The sequence below is a fragment of the Camelus dromedarius genome, chromosome 9 (assembly GCF_036321535.1).
Source record: "Camelus dromedarius isolate mCamDro1 chromosome 9, mCamDro1.pat, whole genome shotgun sequence".
NCBI classification, from domain to species: Eukaryota; Metazoa; Chordata; class Mammalia; order Artiodactyla; family Camelidae; genus Camelus; species Camelus dromedarius.
The window spans coordinates 12,992,545-13,018,869 of record NC_087444.1 but is presented as its reverse complement, the minus strand read 5'-3'; the positions used below and the strand labels follow the sequence as shown (position 1 = coordinate 13,018,869).

General features: G+C 40.3%; 1 protein-coding gene across 4 annotated transcripts in view; it reads right to left on the bottom strand.

The window, feature by feature from the left end:
* Positions 1–26,325, bottom strand: part of NTNG1 (netrin G1) — a 300,225-nt gene that overhangs the window by 64,582 nt on the left and 209,318 nt on the right. For all 4 annotated transcript variants that reach the window (XM_031457709.2, XM_064488783.1, XM_064488780.1 and 1 more), the window contains exons 4-5: positions 18,014–18,186; positions 6,339–6,365 (exon numbers count right to left, since the gene is read on the bottom strand). In XM_031457709.2, the coding sequence (XP_031313569.2) occupies positions 6,339–6,365; positions 18,014–18,186 (200 nt within the window). The remainder of the gene's footprint in view (positions 1–6,338; positions 6,366–18,013; positions 18,187–26,325) is intronic.

Below are 26,325 nucleotides of genomic sequence, written 5' to 3'. Positions count from 1 at the left end.
AGGCAAAAGGTTAATTTCTAGTTTCTGTCAGTTTAGAAGCACATCAGTTTAGACTATGAACCAAATAAATATCTTACCTGAATTTATTTATTTATTTTTTTCATTAAGGAGAGACTCAGAAAGCTGCTATGTGACAATTTGGTTGTGGCACTTGACATTTATTTTCATGAATCAGAAAAACTGACATTCTAGTTGTAAAAATGAGGCTTTTTGGAAGAAAGTTTTTCTGCTCTGTGCCCCAAGGAAAACTCCTTGTACTGTAAGTTGGAGAGAACTGTGTTAGAATTGCTAAACTTGACCATCTATTGCTGATGCCACAGTGAATCAAGCCGAAAAGCAAGCTTGAAGCAGAAGGCTACAAACACTTTGTTTACATCGAGAAAGCATTAGAGGTGGGTCTTCTATCATACAAGAACTCATTTAGCATGAATCACAGGCAGCTTTCAACTCACTCTGTGGATACCCTTTAAAGCCAGAGTAAACTGCAACTATGCTTTTGTATTTTTTTTTTCCACCAGAATAGTCTACCTTGTAGTGTTTCATGCATTAGTCATTTAATTAAATGAAAAGGTGAATGAATTCTAAAGAATCCTAGTTCGGAAACAGGACATTGAGCTAGAATCCTGCCTTGGCCACTATCCAGATGACTTAGGCAATTCAATTAAGCCTTAGCTGCCATGTCTGTAAAATGATCATGTTGGATGAGTGTTCTTTAAGTCTCCTGAAAACACTAATTTTTAGATAATTTTTTGGTTCTAAAATATGGTGGGCAACAGGGTGCCAACATGGATGTGAAAAGCCACTGCTAAGAGGATGTTAGTCAGCCTTCATTAAACATCCTTCTTCCAGGAGGGTACGAGGAAAACATCAGGTGGGGACAAAGTCACAAGGTCCCCTGGGACTTCTACAGTCACTGCTCTTGTTCCTCAGGGGGTTTGCAAATGACATTACTGATGTCTATAAAGGGGTCTATAGAAAACCCTGAAGGTCTTCAGAAGAAACCCCTAGGGTGTTGCAGGTAATCTTACCACCTTTACAGGGAGCTGCCTACTCTCAGAAATACAGCGTCATTAAACTGGTGGGGAAGAGACAGTTTAATGCGGTAAGTCTGTCCTTGAGACGGCACACAGAATTTTATTTTGCTATAAGGGGCTATGTTAATGAAGAAAAAAATTGGGGTTTTTTTCTGTCATAGAAAATGTACAAGCATATTTCACAATCTGCACAGCGAATTTCAAGAACTGTTCCATGTTCTGTAATGTATTTAACATCTTCACATTTCCTCTCTCCCTCAGCTTACTGAGGATGTTTATTATTGATGGTGGTAGAGGAAGGGCATATTTTAGTGTAGCTTCTGTTGATCACACCTGGGGTACCAGGAAATGAACTTGTTTTTCTCCAGGACACTGAAGTTCCCCCGCACAGATGGGGGTCAATTCAGGGATCAGCAGATCTAAGGTACAGTGTATTAGACTGGAAGAAGTCTGGGGTAGTAGTCAATAAGTCTAGAATTTTTCTTTCTAACCTCTTCCACTTGATATAATGTTACAAGTGCAGCTTTTGTAGTCAGACAGGCCTCCCTGGCGGTATTACATTTGGAAAGTTGCTCGACCACTCTGAGCCTCAGATTCACCACTTGTGAAACAGAATTCTGCAGGCATGAGGGGGCCCTCCCTCCAGTTTCAAGCGGACGCTCTGTTAAACCCTCCCCAGGAAGTGGAGCGGTTCACTGGCTAGCTCCCTGTTCATACCCCGAGAAGCCTTTGATGATACCCACGCTATTTAGTTCATAGTTATATGTTTGAAGGTCCGTCATAGGGCCGTTCAGAGATCTTGGCAAATCTTTGTTTAAACAAGGAATTTCCAGATGCCCCCACATACAGATAACAGCAAAGGTAGAGATATCAGCTCACACTTAAACAGAGGCTTGACATCCTGAAGTCCCCTGGGAAAAGCTTAATACGTGAAAAAGTCTAACTTGCTCAAGGTGAGCAACGGTTGTTTCCTGAAGATTGCTAAACCTCTCGGATATTTTTTTTTTTAAGGTAGGGGATACTTCCCCCTCCTTCATTGAAATATTTAATTTATTCCTCAAGATTAAACAAACAGCCATGTCCTAATATTCATTCAATTTTCGGATAATCACAAAAGTTTCATGAATGTGAGATGCTAGTTACACAAATGTGAAATGAATCTGCGATGAGGATACTAGGGACATGACACAACAAAGTCCCAAAGGCATGTCGCCTGGGATCTTAGCTCTCCTTCTGGAACATCAGCAAACAGTTCAAAAATAATGGAGCACGCATGCAACTTGCCGTATAGCTACACTAGCTTGATATTTTTTCCTTCATTATATAAAATCTAATTAGCTAAAGGGCAATTCAAATGAAACTTTTATTTGGGGGATTTGGAAGTATTAAAGCAGAGGGAAAAAAACAAACAAACACTGCAGCTCTCTGGATAGCGTGCACAAGATTACCATCAGCCCTTGAGTGGGGAAATGATTAACCTTGTTATTTTCCTCACGATCCGGGTTTCCAGAGTAAATTGGCACCGAGCAAAAATATTTGGATGCTGTATGGAAAATAACTTTTACAAGGTCTCCAACTGGCATTAAATGTTTTCAAGTATGAAAACATCTCCGAGCTTTCTCAACAGGCTGATGGATCCCTGCAGGTAGCACTTTTCTTGTTTAATAGTCCTGCCAATTAAGTCAAATTAGAGATGAATTTTTAACTCTGTGATGAAGGCAGTGCTCCTTATAAGAGATAGCAGGAAAATAGAATATCTCCCTTAAGTGAACCGTTGCTTCAAATTGAATAAGTTGAAGAGGAGGAGACAGCCAAACACCTCCATCGATATTCTATGCTTTATAAACCATGATTTCAACCACTTAAAGGTAATTTAAGAAAATGTATCCTTGGGTTCACAAAATCGTTGCATTTATCTTTTGTTGCTATTCTAAGAGATATTTTTGATTATTAAAAAATTCCAAGTCCTTTAAATGGTGCTTCCTGATGTGAGCTTTCAATTCAGTAGACAGTCTACCTTCAACCTCTGACTTTTTTACCTTTAAATTCTGTCATCTGCTTTTTTAAGTGATAATCACTCACACAAAGCTATTTGCACATTAGGCCAACTCTTGTTGTTCCCGTTATGTTTTTTTTCCCTAATATATTGTTTAACATAGTGAAATCACTTGCTTTTTTGGACTAAGGATCAGATAATACATGTTAGAAGGTAATGATTAGTTTATCACTTTAACAAAAACACCCACATCAAACCAAATATTAATTTGGATCATCAGAATCAACAAACGTTCACTTGGATTAAATCGTGAAAGTTTACCTATAAGTGCATGATACATTTTATTTTAAAAAATGAAACCTGAATGAATTACTGCTGTATCACATAAAGTAAAAACAGAGCTCATCAGGCTCAAACGGCTACAGAGCTATTTTGGGATTCATTAATTGCTGACAATAGCACCAATATTTTTTCAGCCACGGCCAAAGCACATCAAAATGACCGCGTTTTAAATCAAGTACCTTTAGGATGGTTGGGAAGCCTATTTCCTGATAGACAACAGCAGGTACAAATGACCTTGATGGGAAATCTGTTTCAAAAACAATTGTAGCAGATGATCGGAAAGGATGACCACTCTGTCCATGCATTTGAACCTTAATACAAGTGTCGACAGTTTGAAATCCATACTGAAATCTATTAGGCCTCCAAAATCTTTAGTCACTGCATATATAGCATATGTACATGAACTTATGGCTACATACATCAATAATTCCCATCGATAATATACATCATTCATTGTCCTTGAGATACTCTCTGATGATGGGAGTCTCGTGGGTGTTACTCTATTATAATGGCATCTTTTTATATACTTGGTGGAATTATGTTCATTGATTGCTTCCTTGGGATAAGGGAAAAGCCCTGGCAAAGACCCAAAATTAGTTAAAAATCCAAGCAGCTCTATTTCCCTGGCTTGCACCTTGGAAACCCCATTTCTGTGCACTCTAGAACAGGCAGTGAGTCATCTATGCACGAATCCTTGCCCTTTGGAGAGTAAAGGAATCCACCAGTGCAGAGAGCAAGCACCTTATGAGCCCTCAAAGAAGGAACGTGTAAATGCCATTAGAGCAGCCGAGAAGATACAATCATGTTTGATGATTTTATCATAAATCTCTTGACCTTAAAGCCAAGCAGTAAGCAAGCTAGTCGTGTGTGATGCTGGGTGACCCTGGAAGCACTTACGTCCTGTTTGCTGGAGAAATCTAAGGAAACACCCATTGCGCTCCAAGCAGAACAGCCAGAGGCACAACGAAGGCAGGGCACGAGCCACCAGTTTGTCAGAGGGTTTCAGTTAGATATTAGGGAATTAAATTTTCCTAGTTTCCTGATAATAAAGGTTAATACATTTTCCAAAGGCACAACAAAGCATCCTTTCAGGTCACCACTGATTTCAAAATAAAACAAAGCAAGACAAAACTGGAATTTCCCGATTCAGTGTGTAAAAGGTCAACATCTGCTGATGCTCAGAGATGGGGCATGTGGTGGAGGCGGCCGAATGAGATGTCGGGTGAGCAGTACATTCAGAGATTCCATGCAACACATGACTGACACTCCGAACAGAAACACACCCAGCACCAAAGAACTACTTTCCATCCATCCATTTCTGAAACTTGACAGGCCAGATCGGAATAGCAGCCTCAATTATCCGTCTCAGCTTGCTTCCATTTGGTTCCCTTTTGCTTCAAAATGCATGTGCAAACGCAATTGTCAAGGCCTGAAAGGGGCACATTGTGGGCTATGTATACAGTTAGGCAAATGCCAAGGGAGATACTAAAGCAGAAAAATTAGACTGTTTGAGCTGAAGGTTTTCATTTGCAAGTTCGTAGCCCTGATGCCATTTCAACGGGATCAGAGAGGAGCTATATAGCATTAGGCTGGCATCTGAATAGATGTGAACGCTGCTTCTATTTCTGTTTACAAAGTGGCTGATTTTCACAGCATTTAACACGTCTGGTGCTTAACAAATCTGTGTGTGGACTTCCTCGCAAGCTTAAGTAAACAGGGTTGTTTTATAAATTGGAACACTTGACTGTGCACTTATAAAAAGCAGGAAGTTGCTTTATCCAAATTATCGGAGTATTGCTTTTTAGATGGATATTGAGTATTGGAATGCTTCACCTGTTACTGTTCACATTTTGATCCCTCTTCGTGGCCCAGTACCTATCATGAAGCCTGTGAGGGGGGAGACCCCAGAGAAAATGCTTCTCTTCACTTACAGTACATGATCTTGGCTTCCTCGGTACTACTTTTCAAATCAGTCATTCAGCAGTTGTTCAAAGGCCTTCGCCATCAGAGAGAAAGTGTGCAATATATGAAATATGTGAGATTCTGCTCTGAAAAGTTATGGGGCATCTCCTTAGGGAGCATTTCAGTCTTGGTGTTGAAGTGCCATTGTTTTATATGTAAAGAGGGAGCTACAGTCTGGTTCTCCCATGATAACTGGGAGAATGCTCTTTGCATTGGAACTAGAGAAGTGTTCCACAGAGGGTTGAAGAGAGAGTTCTCTTTTCAATTGCTAACATTTTTTCTAAAAGATTTCTTGGAGGAATTTCTAGTAGCCTGACTCCCAAATTTTGCATGTATTTTTTATAGCCCCCTCTTTTTTTTTTTTTTTTAATCAAACTTGAACCTAAGTAGTCAGGAAAATATGGATCACAGTATTTCAGGAGGAAGAAATGGACACACTGATTATTTTCCCCTTCATTCCTCCAGAAAGGCTAATGATCACAACCCTACCTCTTCCAGGCCTTCACAAAGACTACGGTTTAACGCATTAATAAAACCCCGTCCCCCTGGTTTCATGGTGGGTTTTTTTGAGTTCTAATGAATATGCCTAAAGCATTCATTGACATTCATTCTCTGTTTTATAAATTATGGTAGAAATCCATATCCAGTCCTAGGGAGAGAGTTCAATTTGTTTGTTGGTTACTAAGTATGAATAAATAGGACTGTTTTATTTTTGCTAAATGAGTTATGGTTTCCTGAGTAATTGCACCTCTGTAAAGGTAGCCTTCATTGATCAAAAGTAGTCAGGATGGCACTGCCACATCCATAGAGGAGTTATACATAGATAACTATTTTATCTGTGCTCTCACCATATCTGTGCAGAGAACAGACACAATAATTCAATTCATAAAGGAAATACTCTCTTACACCAGAAATGGACACTGGGAAAATAGATCTGAGGAGCTGAACAACAAAGCAAAGCTAGCTTAGACTTGGTTTGGTGATTTTTTTTTTTTTTTACTTACTACCAATACTGGAAATACTCGGGATACCTGGAGAGAAAGAAAACAATAAAGAAAAGCTGTTATACATTTATTAGTACATGACATCTTTAACATAATACAAAAATCTCAGAAACTTAACACTCGATAACATTCAGATCATTAGAAAATTAGCACAGAAACAAGATATGTGTATGTATATATCCATCCATTGAAACATTTTGCTTTTATTCTGGAACTCCTTGAACTTACTACAGCTTGGAAATCAATGCTCAACTTAAACATCTAGTTCAAGACAGCTCATGACATCAAAGATTTCAGGCTTACCTATAAGGTTAATAAACCTTTGTATGTGGTTCAAAACAGATATTGAGCTAGGCTTATGTTCTGGGCACAGAGCACCAAGCATACATTATGTGGACCTGTGCAAATATATCCATCCACATATGCAGTAGACCTCTTTAAATGTGCTGAGTTGCATGTGCTAGCTGTTGAAAGTCATTTGGCATTTTATTTGATTAACATCACATAACCATCATTTTTATTCATCTTTTACTTGTCAGATATGTGGATTAAACTCTGTAATAGAAGCAAAATTGAGCAGAATAATTCAAGAATACATTAGGTTGTTCACATTGACCATGGGCTTCATCAATTTTTCAGCTTCCACTTTAATTTCCAGGTTGTGCTAAGGTGGTGGAACCATTTCAGAATGTGACTGGACTTGGTATAAATGTGGGCATGAATTTAGTCTATATCTAGATGAAAACTCCTAGGCAAGAGCAGGCTGACTCGGTTTGAACCTTTGTTCTTACACTCACTGACCGTGTGACCTTGAGGCAAGTTGTTTATGCTCTCTGTGGCTCAGTTTTCTACCTCTTAGGGTTGTTGCAAGGATTACATAAATTTACATATGTATGTATGTATGTAAAATTAAAGCACTCAAAGCATTGCTTGGCAGGTAGTATGTGCTACGATTCTTTGCTATGATTACTATTATTGATATAGTTGGTTCATCAAGCAAGCAACAGCATAATAGATATTACTAATTAAAAGTTAGAGATTTATATCATTCCCACTAAATTCGAGTAATGGTGTGGGTGAAAGCATGAGTTGGGAATAAGACAGAACTGAGTGAGAGTCGTGCTTTGCAACTGACTAGCTGGGTGATTTCAGGGAAGTTCCCTCTCTCTCTAAGCCTGTTTCCTCACCTGAAAAGGGCCAATAAAATCCACTGCACAGGGCTGCTGTGACAATTGAATGAGATAATCCATAAGAGGGTCTGACACGTGGTACATAGTCAATAAGTGATAGCTATTAATGAGCTGTGCAGACTTCTTCTCCGCATCACTGAAGTGTACTAACAGGTGGTAAATGTACGATCATTAAATTTCTATTTTAGTATTTATCTTTGAACAACTGCCCTCTGATTATTTTAACTAATGATCAAAACTTACTCAGAGATTTCTAGCTTTGTTTTCTTTAAAACCAAGAGTTATTTTCCTATTTCTTAGTAGGGAGAGGAGAAGGAGGAATTAAATCTTACCATGATGTTTTTAAAAAACTAACCCGGAAGGAATGAAATCTTATTTTCAGTTATTAGATACATTGAAAATCTCTTGATTTTAAATGCACAGAGCTTATGGTGCTTTGGCTTAATTACTGATCAACTAAAGCTGGAAACTTAAATTTTCATTTTCATGTTTTAACTACGTCTAAACTGAACTTCAAACAGGATGAGATTTCTGCAAAGGGTGGCTGGATTACTGACCCGACATTTCAGGAGACTATCTTTGCCATAGTGTGACAGTGACTTGGTGCTGAAATCTTTTTTCCTTTGTGGATCCCCTGTTGAGAGAGCTATGACAGCAGCATCGTAGTGTTAGTATCAATTGCAGAAGCTCCAAGTTTCCCTGTGATTGAAAATCCTGCTCCATTGCAAGAAACTGCTTGCCTCTTTGTAATCCGTCGAAGAGAATGGAAGTTAGGATGTCAAGAAGAGACTTTCCTTGTGTCTTCAAACTTGCATGGAGTTAGAGGGCATGCATCATGCAAGGTGAAGTTCTCAGGGTGTCTGGCCAGACACAGTGGAGAGCAAACCTGCAAGACTGTTTGATGGAGTACTTGCTGCAGTTGAATACTTTAAAAAGATGCAAAAAAAAAAAAAAATGTTTCCATTCCTCTGGGGATGCCAGTGCAGGGGAGAAATGTTCACTGCAGCCATGCAGACCTCACCAAGCACGACCATTAAGAGATCCTATTTTCCTCATGAAGATGTTTTCTATTAACTTTCGGATGCTTAAAATTCAGGCTTTTCCTCACTTTGTGGCTTACAGTTTTCTAAGGTGCTGCTAGATGAGTCACTTTCTACCCCATTGCTATAAAATGGGAATTGCTTAGAAAAGACTTTTAAGCTGCTCATTGGAATAAAGATTTCTGAAGTTGAAAATACCTGAACACCAAAGAATGTTGGTAAGTATTTTGTCCAGTGTTATTTTTTTCCCCTAAGGTTTCTTATTACAATGTTCAAACACTTTACTTTTGGTCCTCTACAGACAACTAAAGAATTTAACAAACTGGTTATATCCATTGAAAAAACTACAAGCAAATCATGAGAAATCTTTCAAATGCCTAAGGAACTAAGGCAGGAAGGCTACAACTCATTTCATGAAAGATGAATTTCTTCAGGGTCTGTAAGGGATGAATCAATGAATGCAATTCCATCTTACAACAGAGATGGCTGCCCATACGCCACAGGAATGAGAGTCAGATTATGCTCAGGAAGAATGTTTAGACGCCTGTCAGCAGATTTTTTTTAATATTCCCTGGGAAGTGACAACTATGAAGTAAAGACTATTTTTACTTTTGAAATTGAGCTCAGAAGTCATTTCTTCCCTTCCTTCTTCATCTCCCTGATGTGCACCAGCCACTGTCCTTTGTGATGGCACACCTCTTTGTACAGGCTCTGTGAGCAACTTATCAACTTATCTTTATGATTCCTTGTGTGTTTTCCCGAGACCTCTAAGGGGACAAGTGCCACATCTGTATCTCTATTATCAGCCAAAGGACAATGCTTGGTATGGAAGAGCTGCTCAATGTGTATTTGAGCAAAAATTTATCGCTTGCTTCCAAGAAGGTTTCTATCAGAAACTTTTGGTCATCGTATGATCTCATCCCCCAGAAATGGTTCCACTGAGACATATCTCAGAGTTCAGTATTAATAAATATTTTTGTTCTCTTTGAAAATTTCCTCCATTCTGAGAGCAAGAGTTATACAATGTGCAGATTATGTCTCTTACCACTTTGCCTTCTAGGAAACTCAGAGACTCAGAGGCCAGGCGGATGCTCAGCTGGGTAAACTCATTAATGTTTGGCTTATTTTGTTTCTATTCTTCTTCTCACACCTCCTTCTTAAATGACTAGTTGTACGCTTTTATTTGTATTTGTCTTTTTTTCCTAAGCTAATCCAGGAGGAAATGCAGATTTTGTGGGGCTTCCAGCAAATACAAATCTGGGAGCTCTTTTTGAAAATATTAACTTTAAAGTATAAAATTAGACATGAAATTACTTTTTTCTTTAATTTAGAAGGAGTCTAGTGAAGGACTCTGAAACTTAAGCTTCATTAGCTTAAATCTATTTCTAGGCCTACCTGAAAAATATTTAGGAAAGATAGATGATTGGTAGATTTAGAAAGGAAGGGGGAAAAAAAAGGATACCAGATAAGCTAATTCAGAAAGTGATAAAAAATGGAAATCTGAAGAGTTAAGAAATTATCTTATACAGCCATTTCATTTTACACAAGAGGAGGTCAAAGGCACAAAAAGAAGCAAAGGCCTCATCCGAGTCAACCCCTTTCTGGTCAACACTGGAGCAGGAGCTTCCTAATCTGGAATCTTCCTGTCTATGGAGACATTGCTAAACTCGCACCGAGGAAATGACACACAGGCATGAAAAAACTTTAAGGAAAGGTTCTGAAATACATGTTATATGAGTTAGGACTTCTGCTTCTTCCAGAATAGAAATTCTCCTTCAGTCAGAGATATACATACACACTGAGTGAGCCAAAGGGCCAAAAGAACGCGAAGCTGCTAAGCTTGTAGGTACTTGCAATCTTTCCCTCCTTGTTCAGCCCTCACCACTCCTATATTTATGTTTTTTTTTTAAAGAAATTCTACTGCAGTTGAGGAAACAGAACCTACTAGAATTATATATAGACTCCTTTTTTTATTATTATATTCTCCTTTTTCCCCCATCCTCCTTCTATGCCTTCTTCTTCTTTTTCAGTTTTACTAACCCTCCCACCAAGTATGTGGCTAAAGGGGACAGAGTCAGGCCTAAGGAAGTCAACATGATGGAGACCTCAAAAATGAACACTCTGATGTTTCAAAGCAGATGAATGCAGTGCTGAAGGCCGTAAGAGCTTTTGAGAATCAATGGAAAGTTTAGCAGCTTTTCATCAGGAAGGAAGCAGAAGGGACAAGGATTCAGGATGCTTCACACTGAGAGGAAATACCTCCACTGTTGAGCTAGATGGTTCGAGAAAAGCCTATCAAGTACATGACTAGACCTTCTTCTAGCCAGGCTGCAGCCACTGGGGGCTCCAACTTCAAAAGGCCCAGGTGAAGAAGAAGCAGGTGATGAGTGAGGAGACATTCTGCAGCCTCATTTGTATTCCAGAGGAATTACTCCCAATTTCCTTTCAGTCCTGGTCCCTGGTGCAAACTGCTGTTGATGGGAACTTGAAGGAAATAAGATTGCTGTCACGAATCATACTGTGAAATCCACACATAAATGATCCAGTCAGAGATCGCTAAGTCATCTTACAACAACAGAAGGGCTCTGGGACCTGAGTGTCTATGACACACTTGACAGAGGCAGTATTAACCCAACTTAGTGTATTAACACATCTGAAGATGGGAAGAAGAGCTGGTCAGAAGGTGAAAGTCTACAGAGAAGAGCATCCTCAGGCACACGGAGGCAGTGCTGGCCGAGTCCAGTCTCAGGAAGAGGGAGGAGTGACCTGTACACTCTCAGGTTGTCAGTGTTCTGTTGGCACGAGGGAGGCTGACCCTGTGCAAGGATGGCGGTGTCAGATGTTTCAGCCTGATGTTACTACATTCGAGTTATTTAAACTTCCCGATCCCATGCTCACAAAGCAAGATTCTGATTAGTATATGGCTATACAAGGAGACTTAATTACAGGGGCGAGAATACCCTGGTCATAAGGACTTAAATATTCTGATCACCGTAACAGTTATTTCAGACTGTGGGCGAATAAATTGGCATTTGGACACAATCTATCTCCCCCTACAGTTGTTGTCTCCAAAGGGAGAATATGCCCTTTCAGCTGGGATGGATGCATGTGCTAGATTTCAGTGACATTATAATGACAATGGCAGCTAACTTCATTGCGCGCTTAACTATGTGTCTGCCACCGTAATAAATATCTTACCTGTATTCATTCATTTAATTTTTATGACAACCCTGCAAGGTCAATACATAGGTTTATTTTACAAATACGGGAAAACTCAGAAGACAAAGACCTTGCCCAAATCAGCACGGTCAGTTGGGAAGGAAATTGCGATTTGAATCCAGAGGTCCATGTTCCAGGGCTTGGGCCGATAACAGCCACTATACAACTGCTCCATTTACTGTCGGCTCCTCTCTCTTAGGTCTAATCCTCAAAGACAAACACTCTGAAAACTCAGAGTTTTTTCCCTCAAATTTACTTGGAGCACAACCCAATGTGATCTGAACTAGAGGCTTTCCTCTTTATCCCACTTAAGTAAAAATAATCATAGGTTTGCTACAGAAATATTAAGATGTTGGATTAAGTGGTGCTACCTGATGTTCTGCTGTGGGTATTGCTCTAATAAAATGTATATGTACTGTAATGTCTTTTAAAATTCTAAACATTTTGAATTCTAAATCATATCTGGTCCTATAAACTTCAGATAAGAGACTGTGGACTAGTGCTTATACATGTGTAACTTGGTAGGTGTTCTGGCTTCATATATTGGCCCGACAGCTTGGTTTATACACATAAGGCTCTGAGAGGAAGGTCCTCCCTTATTGTGCAGACAGAATCAGGGTTTTGAACCTGAAAAACTGGTGGCCAGAGCCTGACAGTAGTCAAGTCACTGACGCTATGAATGCCACTTGGGGAGGCCTATAAAAACCAGCCAGCCAATATGTCATCTCTTCTAGATGGCTAGATGGGCCGTGAGCACCCATGAAAAAAAAAAGTGAGTCTTTTGCCTAGTGTACTTCCTCCAAGACCTCAGCTGGTTTCTTCCTGTGGAAGACCGAAGGCCCTCATGTCAGAGCTGCTGAACTGTGAAGGCCACGTGTTCCAGGGGACATGAGAAGATCTGTGGGAGGTCAGTGTGTCCACAGGCACATCTCAGGGTCATTTTGGTTTACTTATTCATTCACCAAATAACTAATTCCACAGACATTTATGAAGGCCAAGAATAAAATATGGTCCCATTTTTAAATCGCTAACATTTTACCTCCTAAAGTCAGACAGATCTGAATTTAAATCTTGCTCTGTCATGCATTTGCTGTGGGACCTTGGGACAACCTACATATTCATCCTCATCTGCCTATGTTTACTTATCTGTAAAATGGGGATAAAAGTAGTCTATACCCCATGGGAACATTGTAATGATTTAATGCAAAAAAGCACATAAAGCACTTCACAAAGTAAACACGGCTATGGTAAACTTAATAAATACTAGCTAACATTATTACCATAATTTTGATTACAGTCAACCAGTTGTAAGTGTACACAGATTATCAAGAATCTGGAGAGAAGAGAGCAGCTGATTTTACACAGGACGGTCCAGGTAGGCTGCACTGAGAGGTTTACACTGAGGAGCAGTCTTGAAAAATGAGCAGAATTTCAATATGAGTGAAGAAAAAGGTGATTTGGGGGAAGGAATGAGTTCAGTATCTAGCATGCTGACTTTGAGATATTCACAGGCAGCTGGAAAAATTGGTCTGGGTTCATTAGAAATAATCAAGTTATAATTGGTTTATTAGTTTTAAACCAATATGACTAAAAACTAAAACCATAGGACTATAGTGGAATGCCACGGGGGAAAAAAAAAGCTGTAGACTGAGAAGAGGCAGGGGTGGAGAGCATGAAAACTTGAAACAAAGGTAAGAAGGGAGTCTTTGAAGGCAAAGACATAACAATCTAGGAAGAGAAGGAGGAGAGAGCAGGTTGAGAGAAGACTGATTTGTTCAAACAGGTGTCACACAGAGTCCCCAACCCAGTGGAGGACAGAGTAAGTCACTGAACTTGAACCTGAGAAGCAATACAGTGAGATGTGCAGTCCTTGGGGTTGAGACATACCTGGGTTCAAATCTCCCTTCTCACTCTGACTAGGTACCTAAACCTCAAACAACATACTTGCCCTTTGCAGTCATCAGATTTCACATATAGAGCATAAAAATAGTAGTGTCTACCTTATAAAACTGTTGTGAGTTAAAAAAGAACGAATGCACATAAAGCGCTTAGAAAATTGTCTGGATAATGACAAATACATGTGTACACTTGGGAAAACAGAGATTGGTCAATGCAAATTTAATGCCAGAGAAAATAACAGAACAATCATCAAATTACTTTCCATCACTCAGAGGAGCCCCAGATATTGTGTAACAATTCAAGTTGGATTTCTGAACAAACAAATAATGTCAATGTCAAAACAATTTAATTTTCTTTCTTCGAAGAATATTAGACCAGGTAAGTAAGAGGAAAGCAAAAGACTGAATACAGCTGAACTAGCTGGGCTTTGTCTCCATGACATTTCCATCAGGAGGCTGAAAAAATTGTTTAGAGCAGTGTGTCCCCAAAAGAGTGTTTTATAGAAAGTTATTAAGTGTTCCGTGAACAAATAAGTTAGAGACACACAGTATGAAATGGGTGACTTTACTGTAGGGTTCTCAAATGCTTTGTAAGATAATATGAATATCTGATCATCTGTATAGTATTTTATGAGCTTATTTGGCCATGGAATTCTTTTAAGGGTCATAGAGCATAGTTTGGTAAGCAGAGGTGTAGATGATATTATATTACATTTTTTTGGAATTATGCTTCCTAAAGTTAATTACTAACTTTTCAGCATCTGTCTGTAGAAAAAATATTGTGTGCTATTCCACAGGGATAAGAATTTAAAGGGGGATTAGAATAAGCTGGAAAACGGGAATCAAGAGAATCCTGATGAAGCATGAAGTTGGACAGAAATGCTATCTACTCGGAAGACATAAATAAAATTCCAAGGACATTCAAAATACAAGTCTATCAAAAAATAGAATGAAGATCCATAGGGAGAAAAGGAAAGATGTCTTACAGATAAAACATAAGCTTTGTAGAAAATAAGAAAATATATCGACACACATATATATGGCTTTAAAAAAACAATAAAACACACTGGGTTTTCAATAAAAAGCACGATGCATAAAAATATCATCCCAAGAGTTATTACTTCTGCCTCCACTGAGGCTATTATAGTGAGGAGCATGGGGAAATGTGTCTCACAAATTGGGGGGCAGTGTTTTAGAGTGTTGGGCCCTGCACTCTTCTCTCCTTGCTCTACATGCTCCGTGTAGCATGCGGAAAAGTGACCTTGGGTTGCTTCAGAATTTAGGACCTCTAGGCCATTGGAATCCCAGCAAGGTCTCAGTTTAGGGACCTCCAGAGTGATGGGTTGAGTGCCTTTGAAGGGAGAGCTTACAATTTCCTGATTTAATGAAGCTCTCTTAGTTCTTATGCTAAGAGTGGGCAGGAAGTGTTGTCCTGTTCAAAAATGATCGCTGCTTGAGATTCTGTTAAATCCAGAGATTACTCAATATGGGTGGTATTTCTAGGTCACTGAGGACGTGATGTTGAGGGATCAGAGATTTTAGGCACTCTTTTTTACTTCTTGGGTTTTGTTTTCTTGTATTAAGATATGGCACATCCTAAGTGTCACTCTTAATAACTGACTTGTAATGCACCAACTGAAGTTGTGTATGTGTGTGTATGTGTGTGTATGAATGTAAGAAAAAGTCAATATGAAATGAGAACCATAAAAGTGCTAGAAGTCCTGTGCTTGGCTTAAATTTCCACATTAAAAAAAAAAAAATTACAGGACTTCCAGGGCAAACACCAGGTAAGAGACTTGAAAATCTGATCACACAAAAAATGGATGTTAACCTAGAGAAGAAAGGAAACTGGAGTTGATATAGTCTTTTATCACTTAAAAAGAAAAAGTGGTTGGAAGTTAGGAGACATTCAATATTGATGTTAAGAAATAAGTTTTATAACAATTAAAACTGTCCAATAATTTACAAGTCTGCCTTATGAAAAAGAAGCTAAAAATAAAATTATTTTTGAATGCTTACTTTGTGACAGGTGTTTTGCTAAACACATCACATTCACTTCTCTCAAAATCCCTATGAGGTAAGAACTGTTATCATCCTCACATTACAAATGGGAAACTGAGTGTTGGAGAGGTTACCTTACTTTTTCAAGGTCACACAGTTAGTGAATGGACAAACTGGTACTTGATCCTGGAACCTGTGTACTAAACCACTAAACTGCTCAGTTCCATCCTTAGACGTCTGCAAGCAGTCTGATGTGCCAGAGATTTAGTTTAGGTGTTCTTGCCATTGCAAGACTGGACCATTGCAGATTATCTTAACATCTTTAATCTAGTTTCTGCCGTATTGAGGACTGAAACATTAAATTGTACCTCTTTGGCCATTGTGTTCATTTGTTACCTTCTTATTTTAACAGAAATGGGGAAAAGTCTAGAGACGGCCAGTAAAAAGTAAGGGATGGACAGAAAATAGAATCCACAAGGAAAACTGAAAGAGGCTGCATTCCTTTGGAGTCCTCCAGGAGTGAACTGGAGGAGTGAACTGGAGGACTTCGATCCACAAAAAGTTAGGGGTATGTAAGTCATTGCCATGGAGAATATAACAAGGAATCCATCCCAATGACAAAGCTTGGCTGGCACAAGGAGGTCCTTCCAGTGAAAGTATCTTGAATTAAACAAGACTTTGAACCACAGTTATGGGTATAAAAAAACAGGGTCGTATTAGAATAGAAGCCAATGCCTTCAACAGCAGTCTATCCCAGCCACTGCTCTGGTAGCCTTGACAAGTTGGCCTGCCCTGAGGACGAGCCAGAATGCCAGCAAGTGTGGGTGAACCTTCCTCTCCTCCATCCAGCCCCACTAAAGAAGCAGGCACCAAAAATGAAACCTGAGCCATTTTCTTTCAGGGAAAACTTTAAACTAAATTTGACAACCGAGGTGATAGGAATTGTTAGGTAGCTAGTCACAGGGTATAGCAACAAATAACCTCATGAGAGATTCCTTCTGAATTCATGAGTCTGTGGCCCTCAACAATGGAGGAAAGCCCACGGAGACCCCGTTAATAAAACCGTCTTGAAAAAAAAATCAACATTTCTGCTCAACAGAGCTTTATGTATTAATTTTAGGAGCTAGACTGTCAGTTTTTCCTTTAACACAGAAACTGAATACCTTTAAAAAGAGGGATTTTTTTTTAAACTTTGAAGGAGTTTTGTTTCCCGCTTCATAGAAATTTTATCATAATTTCATGCCCCCATACTCCATGGCTTGTTACTTGGTCCATTACTCTTACGTTTAACTTGATAAGGCCCTGGCTCCTGTGATACTAGTTTTCAGGGTTTGGTTTCTCACAGCTGCTGCTTTGAAGTGCCTGATAACATTCTTAGCCTTGCACGGAGCCAGTGGCTTTTCAAGTTCTCATTCTCCCACTGCTCACTGTCTTGTTATTTCTGTTACTTCGCACTTGAGTGGGTGTATTCTCAACCTCACCCTTTCTCTACTTTTAAAAGAGGACAAACCTTGGGCTTTTGTGAGTGGCTAATTGGTCCATGCATGGAATTGGCCAATTTATTCTGGAAGTAATCACCTCTCTCCTTGAGCGTGTCAGAACGTGTTTTCCTGGGGATATTCAGGGATTTCAGAGAGGCACACAAGTGAGTGGTAATGGGGCATCTCTTGTGGTTCCTGTGAACACAGATAATGCCTGTGCTCTTTTCTTGTGCACACAAACATCCCTTTTTTTTTAATGTGGTCCCTGCAGGTCTATAGTCATGCTCTTTATGAAAAGGTGGCCTCTACTAACAGGATCCATGCCAGGCATGACCTCAACTGGTAGAATTAGGAAAAAGTCAACCATTTCACTGGGCAAAGTTAAGCTGTAGCTAAATTGGTAGAAGGAAGCATCTTCTAGACAAAGCATCTCTTAGGTTACCCAGTATGGGAAATGGGATTGTAAAAATCCAGAGAATTTCTGGAAGTAGTTTATGGTTAAAATTAAGTTAGAGTTGAGATTTTTGAATGCCTTTGTTATTTTAATAGTTAATTGATTTGAGGAGGGGAGAACTTTCTGTTTCATCCACTTAGAAAAATTTCTCCTGTGGTTTTCATTACTTCCCAACACATTTGATGTGAGTGTTGGAAGACTGAATTTAACAGATGAGCCAAGTGCTAAAACGTGCTTACAAGTGGTAAAGTAGGGAAAGAGAGCTTTAGACGCGTTTTGAAGAGGAATGGGACTGCTGGTGGGAGGAGTAAAAGCACCACTGCAAGTGAAATTGAGAGGAACTGTCAGCTCATCATGCACAAAATACGGTGCGACCGAGCAACGCTACTCACAGGTATTTGCAGTGCCTTTGGGGATGGGGAGATACGAGCCTGGACTCCAAGGCCGGCCCTGGTAATTCTTCTTGCATTTCCCACAGTCTGGACCTGTGGTGTTGTGCTCACATTCACAGGTCAGTTTGCTGTTGTCATACACACACACGGTGGCATGGAGATTACATTTGCACCTAGGCAGAGGAGAGACAAGAGTTCATTGTTAAGTCAGCTGGTCTTGGTGATTACTAAGGCTTTCCGCATCTGTCTCCTAGGACTGTGGCTCTCACAACCTGCAGCGCTTGAGTGCTACCTAGAGGCTCTTGATAAAATACAGATTTGCAGGCCCGATATGCAGAATCTCTTAAACAAGGACCAATGGGGTTGGGGGTGGGGTTATGCTACAGCTTGACCTCACATCACACTTTGAGGAATCCTAATACCAGTCAGTCAATTCAGTGGGGTCTGAAGGTCCCCTAGGGCACCTGTGCTCCACAATTAAGGGTTTCCCAACAAATACCCAACATACTGCCACTAGGGAGCGGTTTTTCTGTGCTATTATCCAAATCTACGACAAAGCATCTGGGTTTGAAGGAAAGTGTCATCTTCTGTTTTTCCTTAAACCAGAAAGACAGTTCTTATTGGTTTAAAAAGAAATATAACCATTGAGACAATCTGTTATTTGGATTTATTTTATAGACCCAAGAGGTTGTAATCAGGTGTTTTCATTCTGGGCTCTAAAATGACATTCCTCAGTCAGAAGAGTTTTTCCACCAAGGCCTCTAACCAACCTGAGTAGTCCTCAGATTTCCTAGTCATGTAAAATAATCACAAAGGTCTCTCAGAAATGGGTCAGATGACTCAGGAAACAAGATGCTTAGAATCCTAGAAAACAAAAACCTGTGTGTGGCAGGGGTTTGCGGTCATGAGCCAAGGCTTTCCCTTTGGTGCCCGAGAATGAAGCTGGGATATATGAGAGGCAGCAACAGAACATGCAGCTTCCACAAAACACATTCCCACATCCAAAGTCTTTGACTGTAGAATTGCAAAGGCCAACGTGTTACTTGTTGAGGTAGCAGGTTATAAATTTAACACACCAAGCACGAGCCGTATCCTCTGGAGCAGGAAAACCCAGGTCAACAGAATGTCTGTGACCAGAGGTCAGAATGTATGTGGGAAGAGATGTGTCCACACACAGGAGAGAACCTGGATACCCAGGCCTGGGGCTGCCAGAGTCAGAACCCGAAAATGCGTGGGTGTGTGTGCGTGCACTTTTAAACTGGTCTGGCCTCTTCGAGGAACTACATCAAAAATACAGAAAGCCAAGCTTGATAAAGACAAAGAAATATTGTAGTGCTTTACATTCGTTTTCTTTTGTGGCACATGTCATGAATTAAGAAATATAACAATATTCTTTCTTAGGTAAGAAGATAAGGTTCTTTAACAACTGCTGTTGGTTTCTATAATGTCTGTACAGAGACACCCAAGTTTCTTTCTTGGGTACTGATGGTCTGTTTGGAACACTGACCCAAACTATGGCGAGGAAGCAAAGGAGCGGCTTTGCTAAGAGCTGCTGGGCTCTCTTCTAACTGAGAGGTGTAGCCCCCAAAGCAATGGCCACCCGTTCAAACCTCCCTGGGTAAGACCAAGCCGCAGCTTCCTCAGGGGTCAACTACGATCTGTCATACCTGTAGCTCCACTCTGCCCTCTACAGCGTTAGAAAGTATAATGAGCTGAAAGGCTACTATTTAAATAATACCTATTCAGCCTCAACACATAAACACAATCTTTAAAAGTTAACATTTGCACACTCTTTAAAAAAGAGAAAAAAAAAATCAGTTAAGTGAAACAGACAGTGATTAATTAGGAGCTAGGTCTTATAACAGTCTCCTACATGCCGGGAGTTACTTGCGCTCAGTTGCTTATTAAAGGATCTTTCTCCTTCCCCCATTAGCACCTTTATTTATGGGTGTGTTTATATATGTGGAAGATGTTAGAAACCTAAGTGATAGAAGCAGCAGCTTATACTGATTTAGCACCCACTCTGGTGTTAAAAATTCCAAATGAGGAAATGAACAATGTGACCCCAAAGAATATGCTGGTTTCAAGTGTGAAGACACGCAAGTAGTAATTGTAAATTGGATTATATATCTTGTAACCGTTAATACTGCCATGCTGGTAGTTCTCTGAGTTACAGGCAATTTCCATTCTGAGGACTTTATATTCGCTGAGAAAATGTTCTTCAAATAACAAAAGGAAGTGAAAGGAGAATGGATGAATATTTAGTCTTATTTTTCTCAGATTTCTTTCAATTCATGGTTCATCTTCAACTCTCCAAAAGCTTATTAATCATTCAAGGCTCAACTCAATTCATAACTCTTTCCTGACACCCATCCTGCCCACAGTAGACACCCTGATCTCTATGGTTCTGATTTCCTTAAACGTCTTTGTGTGTTTGGTTTGGTTGGTTGTTACTTAAGGCTCTGTCTGCTTTTAGATTTTACTCATTGCATATTAAGGAAGAAAAATATCCACTTCGTAGTCTAGTCTTCCTTTCTAACTACCTCTTTAACACTCTACTTTCTCTTCTTGAGTTTTCGACACTTGCCATCTCCTTTTTCTCATCTCCCATTCACTCACTGTTTCTAACTAACCACAGCCAGGATCACCCGTGACCTCCTTGTTGAAAATCCAACAGTACTTTCCTCGTCTTGACCCCGTAGGGGCATGTGACTCTGTGACCCACTCCCTTTCCCCGACACTCTCTCCCCACTGGATTCTCAAGGTCTTTTTCAGAACCGTCTTCTGTGCGCTGTCTCCATGTGCTATTCTTTGGGTTCTGGACCAGCACAGTCAGCCTAAGCGACCCTCCTTGGGCATTGTTATCCAGGTTGTCCTTTCAATTTCCTCTGCGGTCCGTAACTGCCTTTGAGTTATACACATTTTAAAGCAAACTTGCATCATTTTTTCCCTAGGACAAAAATGAACATATGCAAAATAAACTCAAACATTTGGAAACATTGTAGGAGATTCAGAGATTCTCTGGGATCCAGAGAACCCTCTCCTTTCGTTATCACTAGGTGAAGGTTATCTGACCAACAAGTTGAAAAGCCCTGGTGCTGTATCTTCATCATGGATCTCTCTCCTGGGCGCGTCAAACTCAGCATATCCAAAACTAAATTCTTTGGCTTCCCTCCCACCTACTCCTCCTCCTGTGTTTTCTGCCTCGGTATACTGCGTCACCTTCCAGTCAGCTGGTCAAGCACGCCTACACTTCCTTTCCCTTTCCTAGCTGACCTGTCCCTCCTCAGTCTCTCACCAAATCCTGAGCTTCCTCCTTCTTGATGACTCTCACATCCAGACAGTTCCAGCCGTTGCCACTTTCCTAGCTGATATCATCATCATCTTTGACCTGGCTCATTACAATGGCTTCTAAAGAGATCTTTCTGCCTCCAGCCATGTTCCTCTTTAGCTCAAGCTCATCACAAAAGTCAAAACAATCATTTACAGAAAAATATTTGGGTCACCCTGGCTTAGAACCATTGAAAAATTTCCCATTATTGTCAGAATAGAGTCCAAGATCTATAACATGGCCCACAAGTCCCTTTGAAATCTATCTCTTGTCGCTTCTCCAGTCTCAACTCCACCACCACCAACTCTACCATTAGTTCTACAAACTTTGCCTTTGGGTTACCTTATAAGCTGTTTTTTTCTGCCTAGAGCATACCTCTGCCTCCTTTACCTGCATAATTTTTGCCATTCGGACATGAACTTGGAAATTTCAGTGTTTGGCTCCTAGGTGACACTCAAAAAACAGCTGCTGACTATCTGAACGCTTCTCTGACCCACCGGAATGCCTTTCCTATGAGCTCCTCTGACACGAGGCAATGCCAGTCACAGGATGGAGCCTGCACTGTCACTGCTGTAGACTTAGGCCGTGTTGTAGCTGTTTATTCTTCTGTCACTCTTGCTGGAGTGTAAGCTTCTGGAAGCAGCAGACATACTTGCCTTATTTACTGTAACATGCTTAGCATGTGTCTAGTTACTTGGCACATAATAAGTGTTTAAAAAATGTCTGACAAACAAACAAAGGGCTAATAAACAAGTACATTTCCTGAAAGCAGGAACTTCATGTGCCTCTTCTACTATGATGAACACAGCAATGGACTGAAAATAGAGAATAGGCATTAAATCAAATACCCCATGATGTGTGCTGAAAATTGCCATATGCCCTCACCACTGGCTTTCACAGCTGACCTTATACTGGGCAGACGGAACTCTATAAAACTGGTGAGACCTTGTAAACCCAATTTAATTGCATTTAAACTCCAGAGGATTTGTCAAATGTCCAAAACCCAACACAAGAACTATCCTAGAAAAAGCCTGAAAGACCCAGGAGAAGAACACGACTTAGAGAAGAGGAAAAACAGAGCATGTGTGTAGCATAATTATTCTGGAATGTGCATCTTTTAGCTTCAACAGCTCGTGTAAGGATGGCCACCCTGGTTCAGCTGAAGTTTGGCAGAACATTGCTTGGACGCTGGCGACAACTGTAACTTCTCCAGCAGTAAATCTGCTGACCGAGCTCAGCTTCCAGGCTGTCTTCCTTCGTTCATTGTGACAACGGCTGTGCCAGGGCCAAGCTTGGGAGAGCAGACACTGAAGCGTCACAAGATGGGACTCTGTTTGGAAATAGCTCCCTTTCACATTCCACAGCTCAGTTTATTCTCATCACCCCATTCCAGTCAGATGCTAAAATCCTTTATTTAGAACCCATGACAGAGTGGCTTTTCTTCAACGGGGAAAAAAAAAAAAAGCAATGGATTTCACAGTGCTGGGCGATTGCTCTCAGTTCCTGGTGCTGTGACCTCCAGCCTTGTGATGAGGTGGAGGGCAGACTTCCATGACATCCACTTGTCTCTGACAGATTCATTATCCATTTCCATGGCCATCCGGCTGCCACGGCTTCCATCACATCAGGAGGGGGAGGAACTGTACGAGCGGAGACCTGACAGGCCTTGCTCGCGGTCACATATCTGATGTTCTGGAGAGCTAAGCCTATTCACCGACGCTGTTCGCACACACACAACTCACACTGAGACACTGCAGACAGAACTAACGGACTCGCTTGTACCTCAGAGATCCCCTGGTGTATAAGTGACAAATCGTCCACACTGTCAAATAAGGGCATTGCTAAGACAGACTTTTTTAAAAAAAAGTGAGCTCTATTCTGTGATGCAAGCTTGATGAAAACCAGTATGTTCTCGCTTTCAACCAGGTCTGCACTTCCTGTATTTTAGTGACCAGATGTCATGAGTCAATTTAATCTTGCTTATAAAAAGGCTCCAACATTTAGATCTGTGCCACCTGGCAGTAGGTATGAAAAACCCATACAGTCTGCCTGTTCCGTTTTTTATAACTTAATATATTTATTCTGGAAAGCATGTTATCCACCAGCATTTCCTGTGAGTTAGAGGTCTGTACATATAGTCCATCAGTAGTGTTTCGAATAAAAGTACCAAGACAGCAAAGAAGTTCAAGGCCTGCCCTTTGTGAAACAAAACCGGAAGGGAAACCAGGCGTGCCATTTTGGGGCTACGGTTTGGCTGGGTAAGGATTCACCATCAAATGAATGAAGCTGAAGCATCAGAGCCTTTCCTAGACCATGAGAAAGACCTTAACAGTGTGTTCACATAGTCAAACGCTTTGGTATTTTTTTCACGAATACGATATTATTATATTTTTTTACTTAATGAAGGTTTTTCCTTAATAAGCCCCCCTTTCAGGGGGCATAAATTTCAGGCACTACAAAACCTGAATCAGCCTCTGGTTGTACTCCTTGCCTTGGACTGGCACCAGCCACACAAGGCCTTGTGGAAAATCAGCTAGCACAAAAATCAGAGATTTGGAGATGTCTTTTTCAAAAGGTGATACATTATAAAATGCCTCTCACATACTCTTTCTGCCTCTGCAGCCCCTTAACCTTTCTCTTTTCATTTCAACACACGAATTTCTGATTTCTACCGCAATACGTTATTTGAAGTGGGAGACCTACAGCAAAATGACTTACAGACTATGAGTTACGGCACTGGAATCAGACAGCTTAGGTTCAAATTCTGCCTCTGCCACTTATTTGCTGTGAGGCCACGGATAAGTGACTTAAAGAAATAGACAGAGCTAACCCTGACTAGATACTTCCAAGCACCTGGCATTGTGCTAAGTGCTTTTGGCATATTTCACACAAATTTAAAAATAATCCCATGGAATTGGGACTATTAATAATTATAGATGAGGAATTTGAATACTGAGGGATTAAGAAATTCAAGGCTTCCGGGGAGGAGGGTATAGCTCAGTGGTAGAGTGCACACTTAGCATGCACAAGGTCCTGGGTTCAATCCCCAGTACCTCCATCAAAAGTAAATAAGTAAACCTAATTACCTCCCCCAACAAAAAGACCGAAAAAAGAAAAACAGAAAAAAAGAAAGAAAGAAATTCAAGGCTTCCAGGCTATGAGCTAGAGCAGGGATTTGAACGATGCGCAGCTGGTCTCCAGAACTCTGCTCTCAGCACTGCAGAAGGCATGCTGTCGCTCTAAGTGTGGCTAGACCTCAGCTGCCACAGAGATAATAAACAAACGTGTTTCAAAGAACAGTTTTGGGGACTGAATAAGATAATCCATGCATAATGTCTGATACAAAGTTATTACTTAATGTTAGTTTCAATTATTATTATTATTCTATAGTTACTGTTGCTACTGTTACTATTGGAATCAGCTATCTGATTCATTCCATAAGCTTTCATTAACACATTCTGTGGTTAACCCTATGAGAGGTCTCATGGATTCAAAAAGAAGACAATGTAACGTCCTTATCTCCGAGAACATGTAATCTGTTGAGTAAAGAAGATGAAGCATGCATAGACTAACTACAGACCACAAAGATTAAACACTCCACTTAATCACGACAATGTAGGGAGGTAGGGCAGTAACACTGAGTTGTATCTGCATTGATGAGGGTGTACGTGTGCTAAACAGTCAGAGGTGCAGCCCCTATCACTGAAGGCAGGTGGAAGAAATATCAGCTCTTACCCAGGCCCATTAGAGACCTCGAACTACAACAGATGCTTTTTGTGTGTTATTTCACCTCACTCATCACCACTGAGAAGGAGGTACAAGCACCTGTGATTTACAGATGCGTGAGTCACAGAAAGTGTGACTGAGAGCAGTAAAGTAACTTTCTCAGAGAAACACACTGCTGGTAAGTGGTAGCCAAGGGTCAATTCCAAAAGCTGGGCTCTTTCTAGACATCACTGTTTGAGGAAGAACAAAGAAAACTGGTTCATAGGAGAATTAGACCCATAGTTCTAAACAGCAATACTAATACTTACACTCTGACACAAGCTGCTCAAGGGTCGTGGTCTGTGGTCCGTGGTCCATGGACCAGCAGCTTCAATCACCTGAGGGTCTGTTAGAAATCTCAGGCCTCCCCCAGCCTTGCTGAATAAGAATCTGGATTTTAACCAAATCTCTAGGTGATTTATGTGCACAGCAAAGGTTGAAAAGGACTGTAGAGCTCACCAAGGTGTCAAGTCTTGATGAACAAGAAAAGTAAATTCATGGGGGTGAACCTTATGCAAACCTTCTCCCTTCCTGCATGTTGTTTGGAAATCTCTGGCTTAAACCTGATTAGCACTATGGTTCTAGCTGTGCTCACAAACTGGAGATGTATACACACACACACACACACACACACACACACACACACACATACATGCACACACATACATATATATATTTATATATAACAATTTATATATATATATATATAGGATTCCAGAATATATGAGGAACTCCTGTAATTCAGTAATAAAATGACAAATAACCCAATTAGAAAATGGATAAAGGATCTAAATAGATATTTCTCCAAAGAAGATACATGCAAATGGCCAGTGAGCATGAGTAAGCACATTAAAAAAAAAAAAAAACTCAACATCATTAGCCATTAGAGAAATGCAAATTAATACCACAATGAGATACCCCTTTACATCTACTAGGAGGATTATAATTTAAAAAGATAGACAACAGCAAATGTTGGCAAAGATGTGGAGAAATTAGAACTCTCATATATTGCTATATTGTAAAATTGTGCAGTCACTTTGGAAACCACTCTGTCAGTTCCTCAAAAAGGCAAACAAAGTTACCATATGACCCAACAATTCCATTCTTTGGTGTTTACTCAAGAGAACTGAAAACCTGTCCACACAAAAATTTGTACACAAATGTTCATAGCAGCATTATTCATAATAGCCAAAAAGTGGAAACAATCCAAATGTCT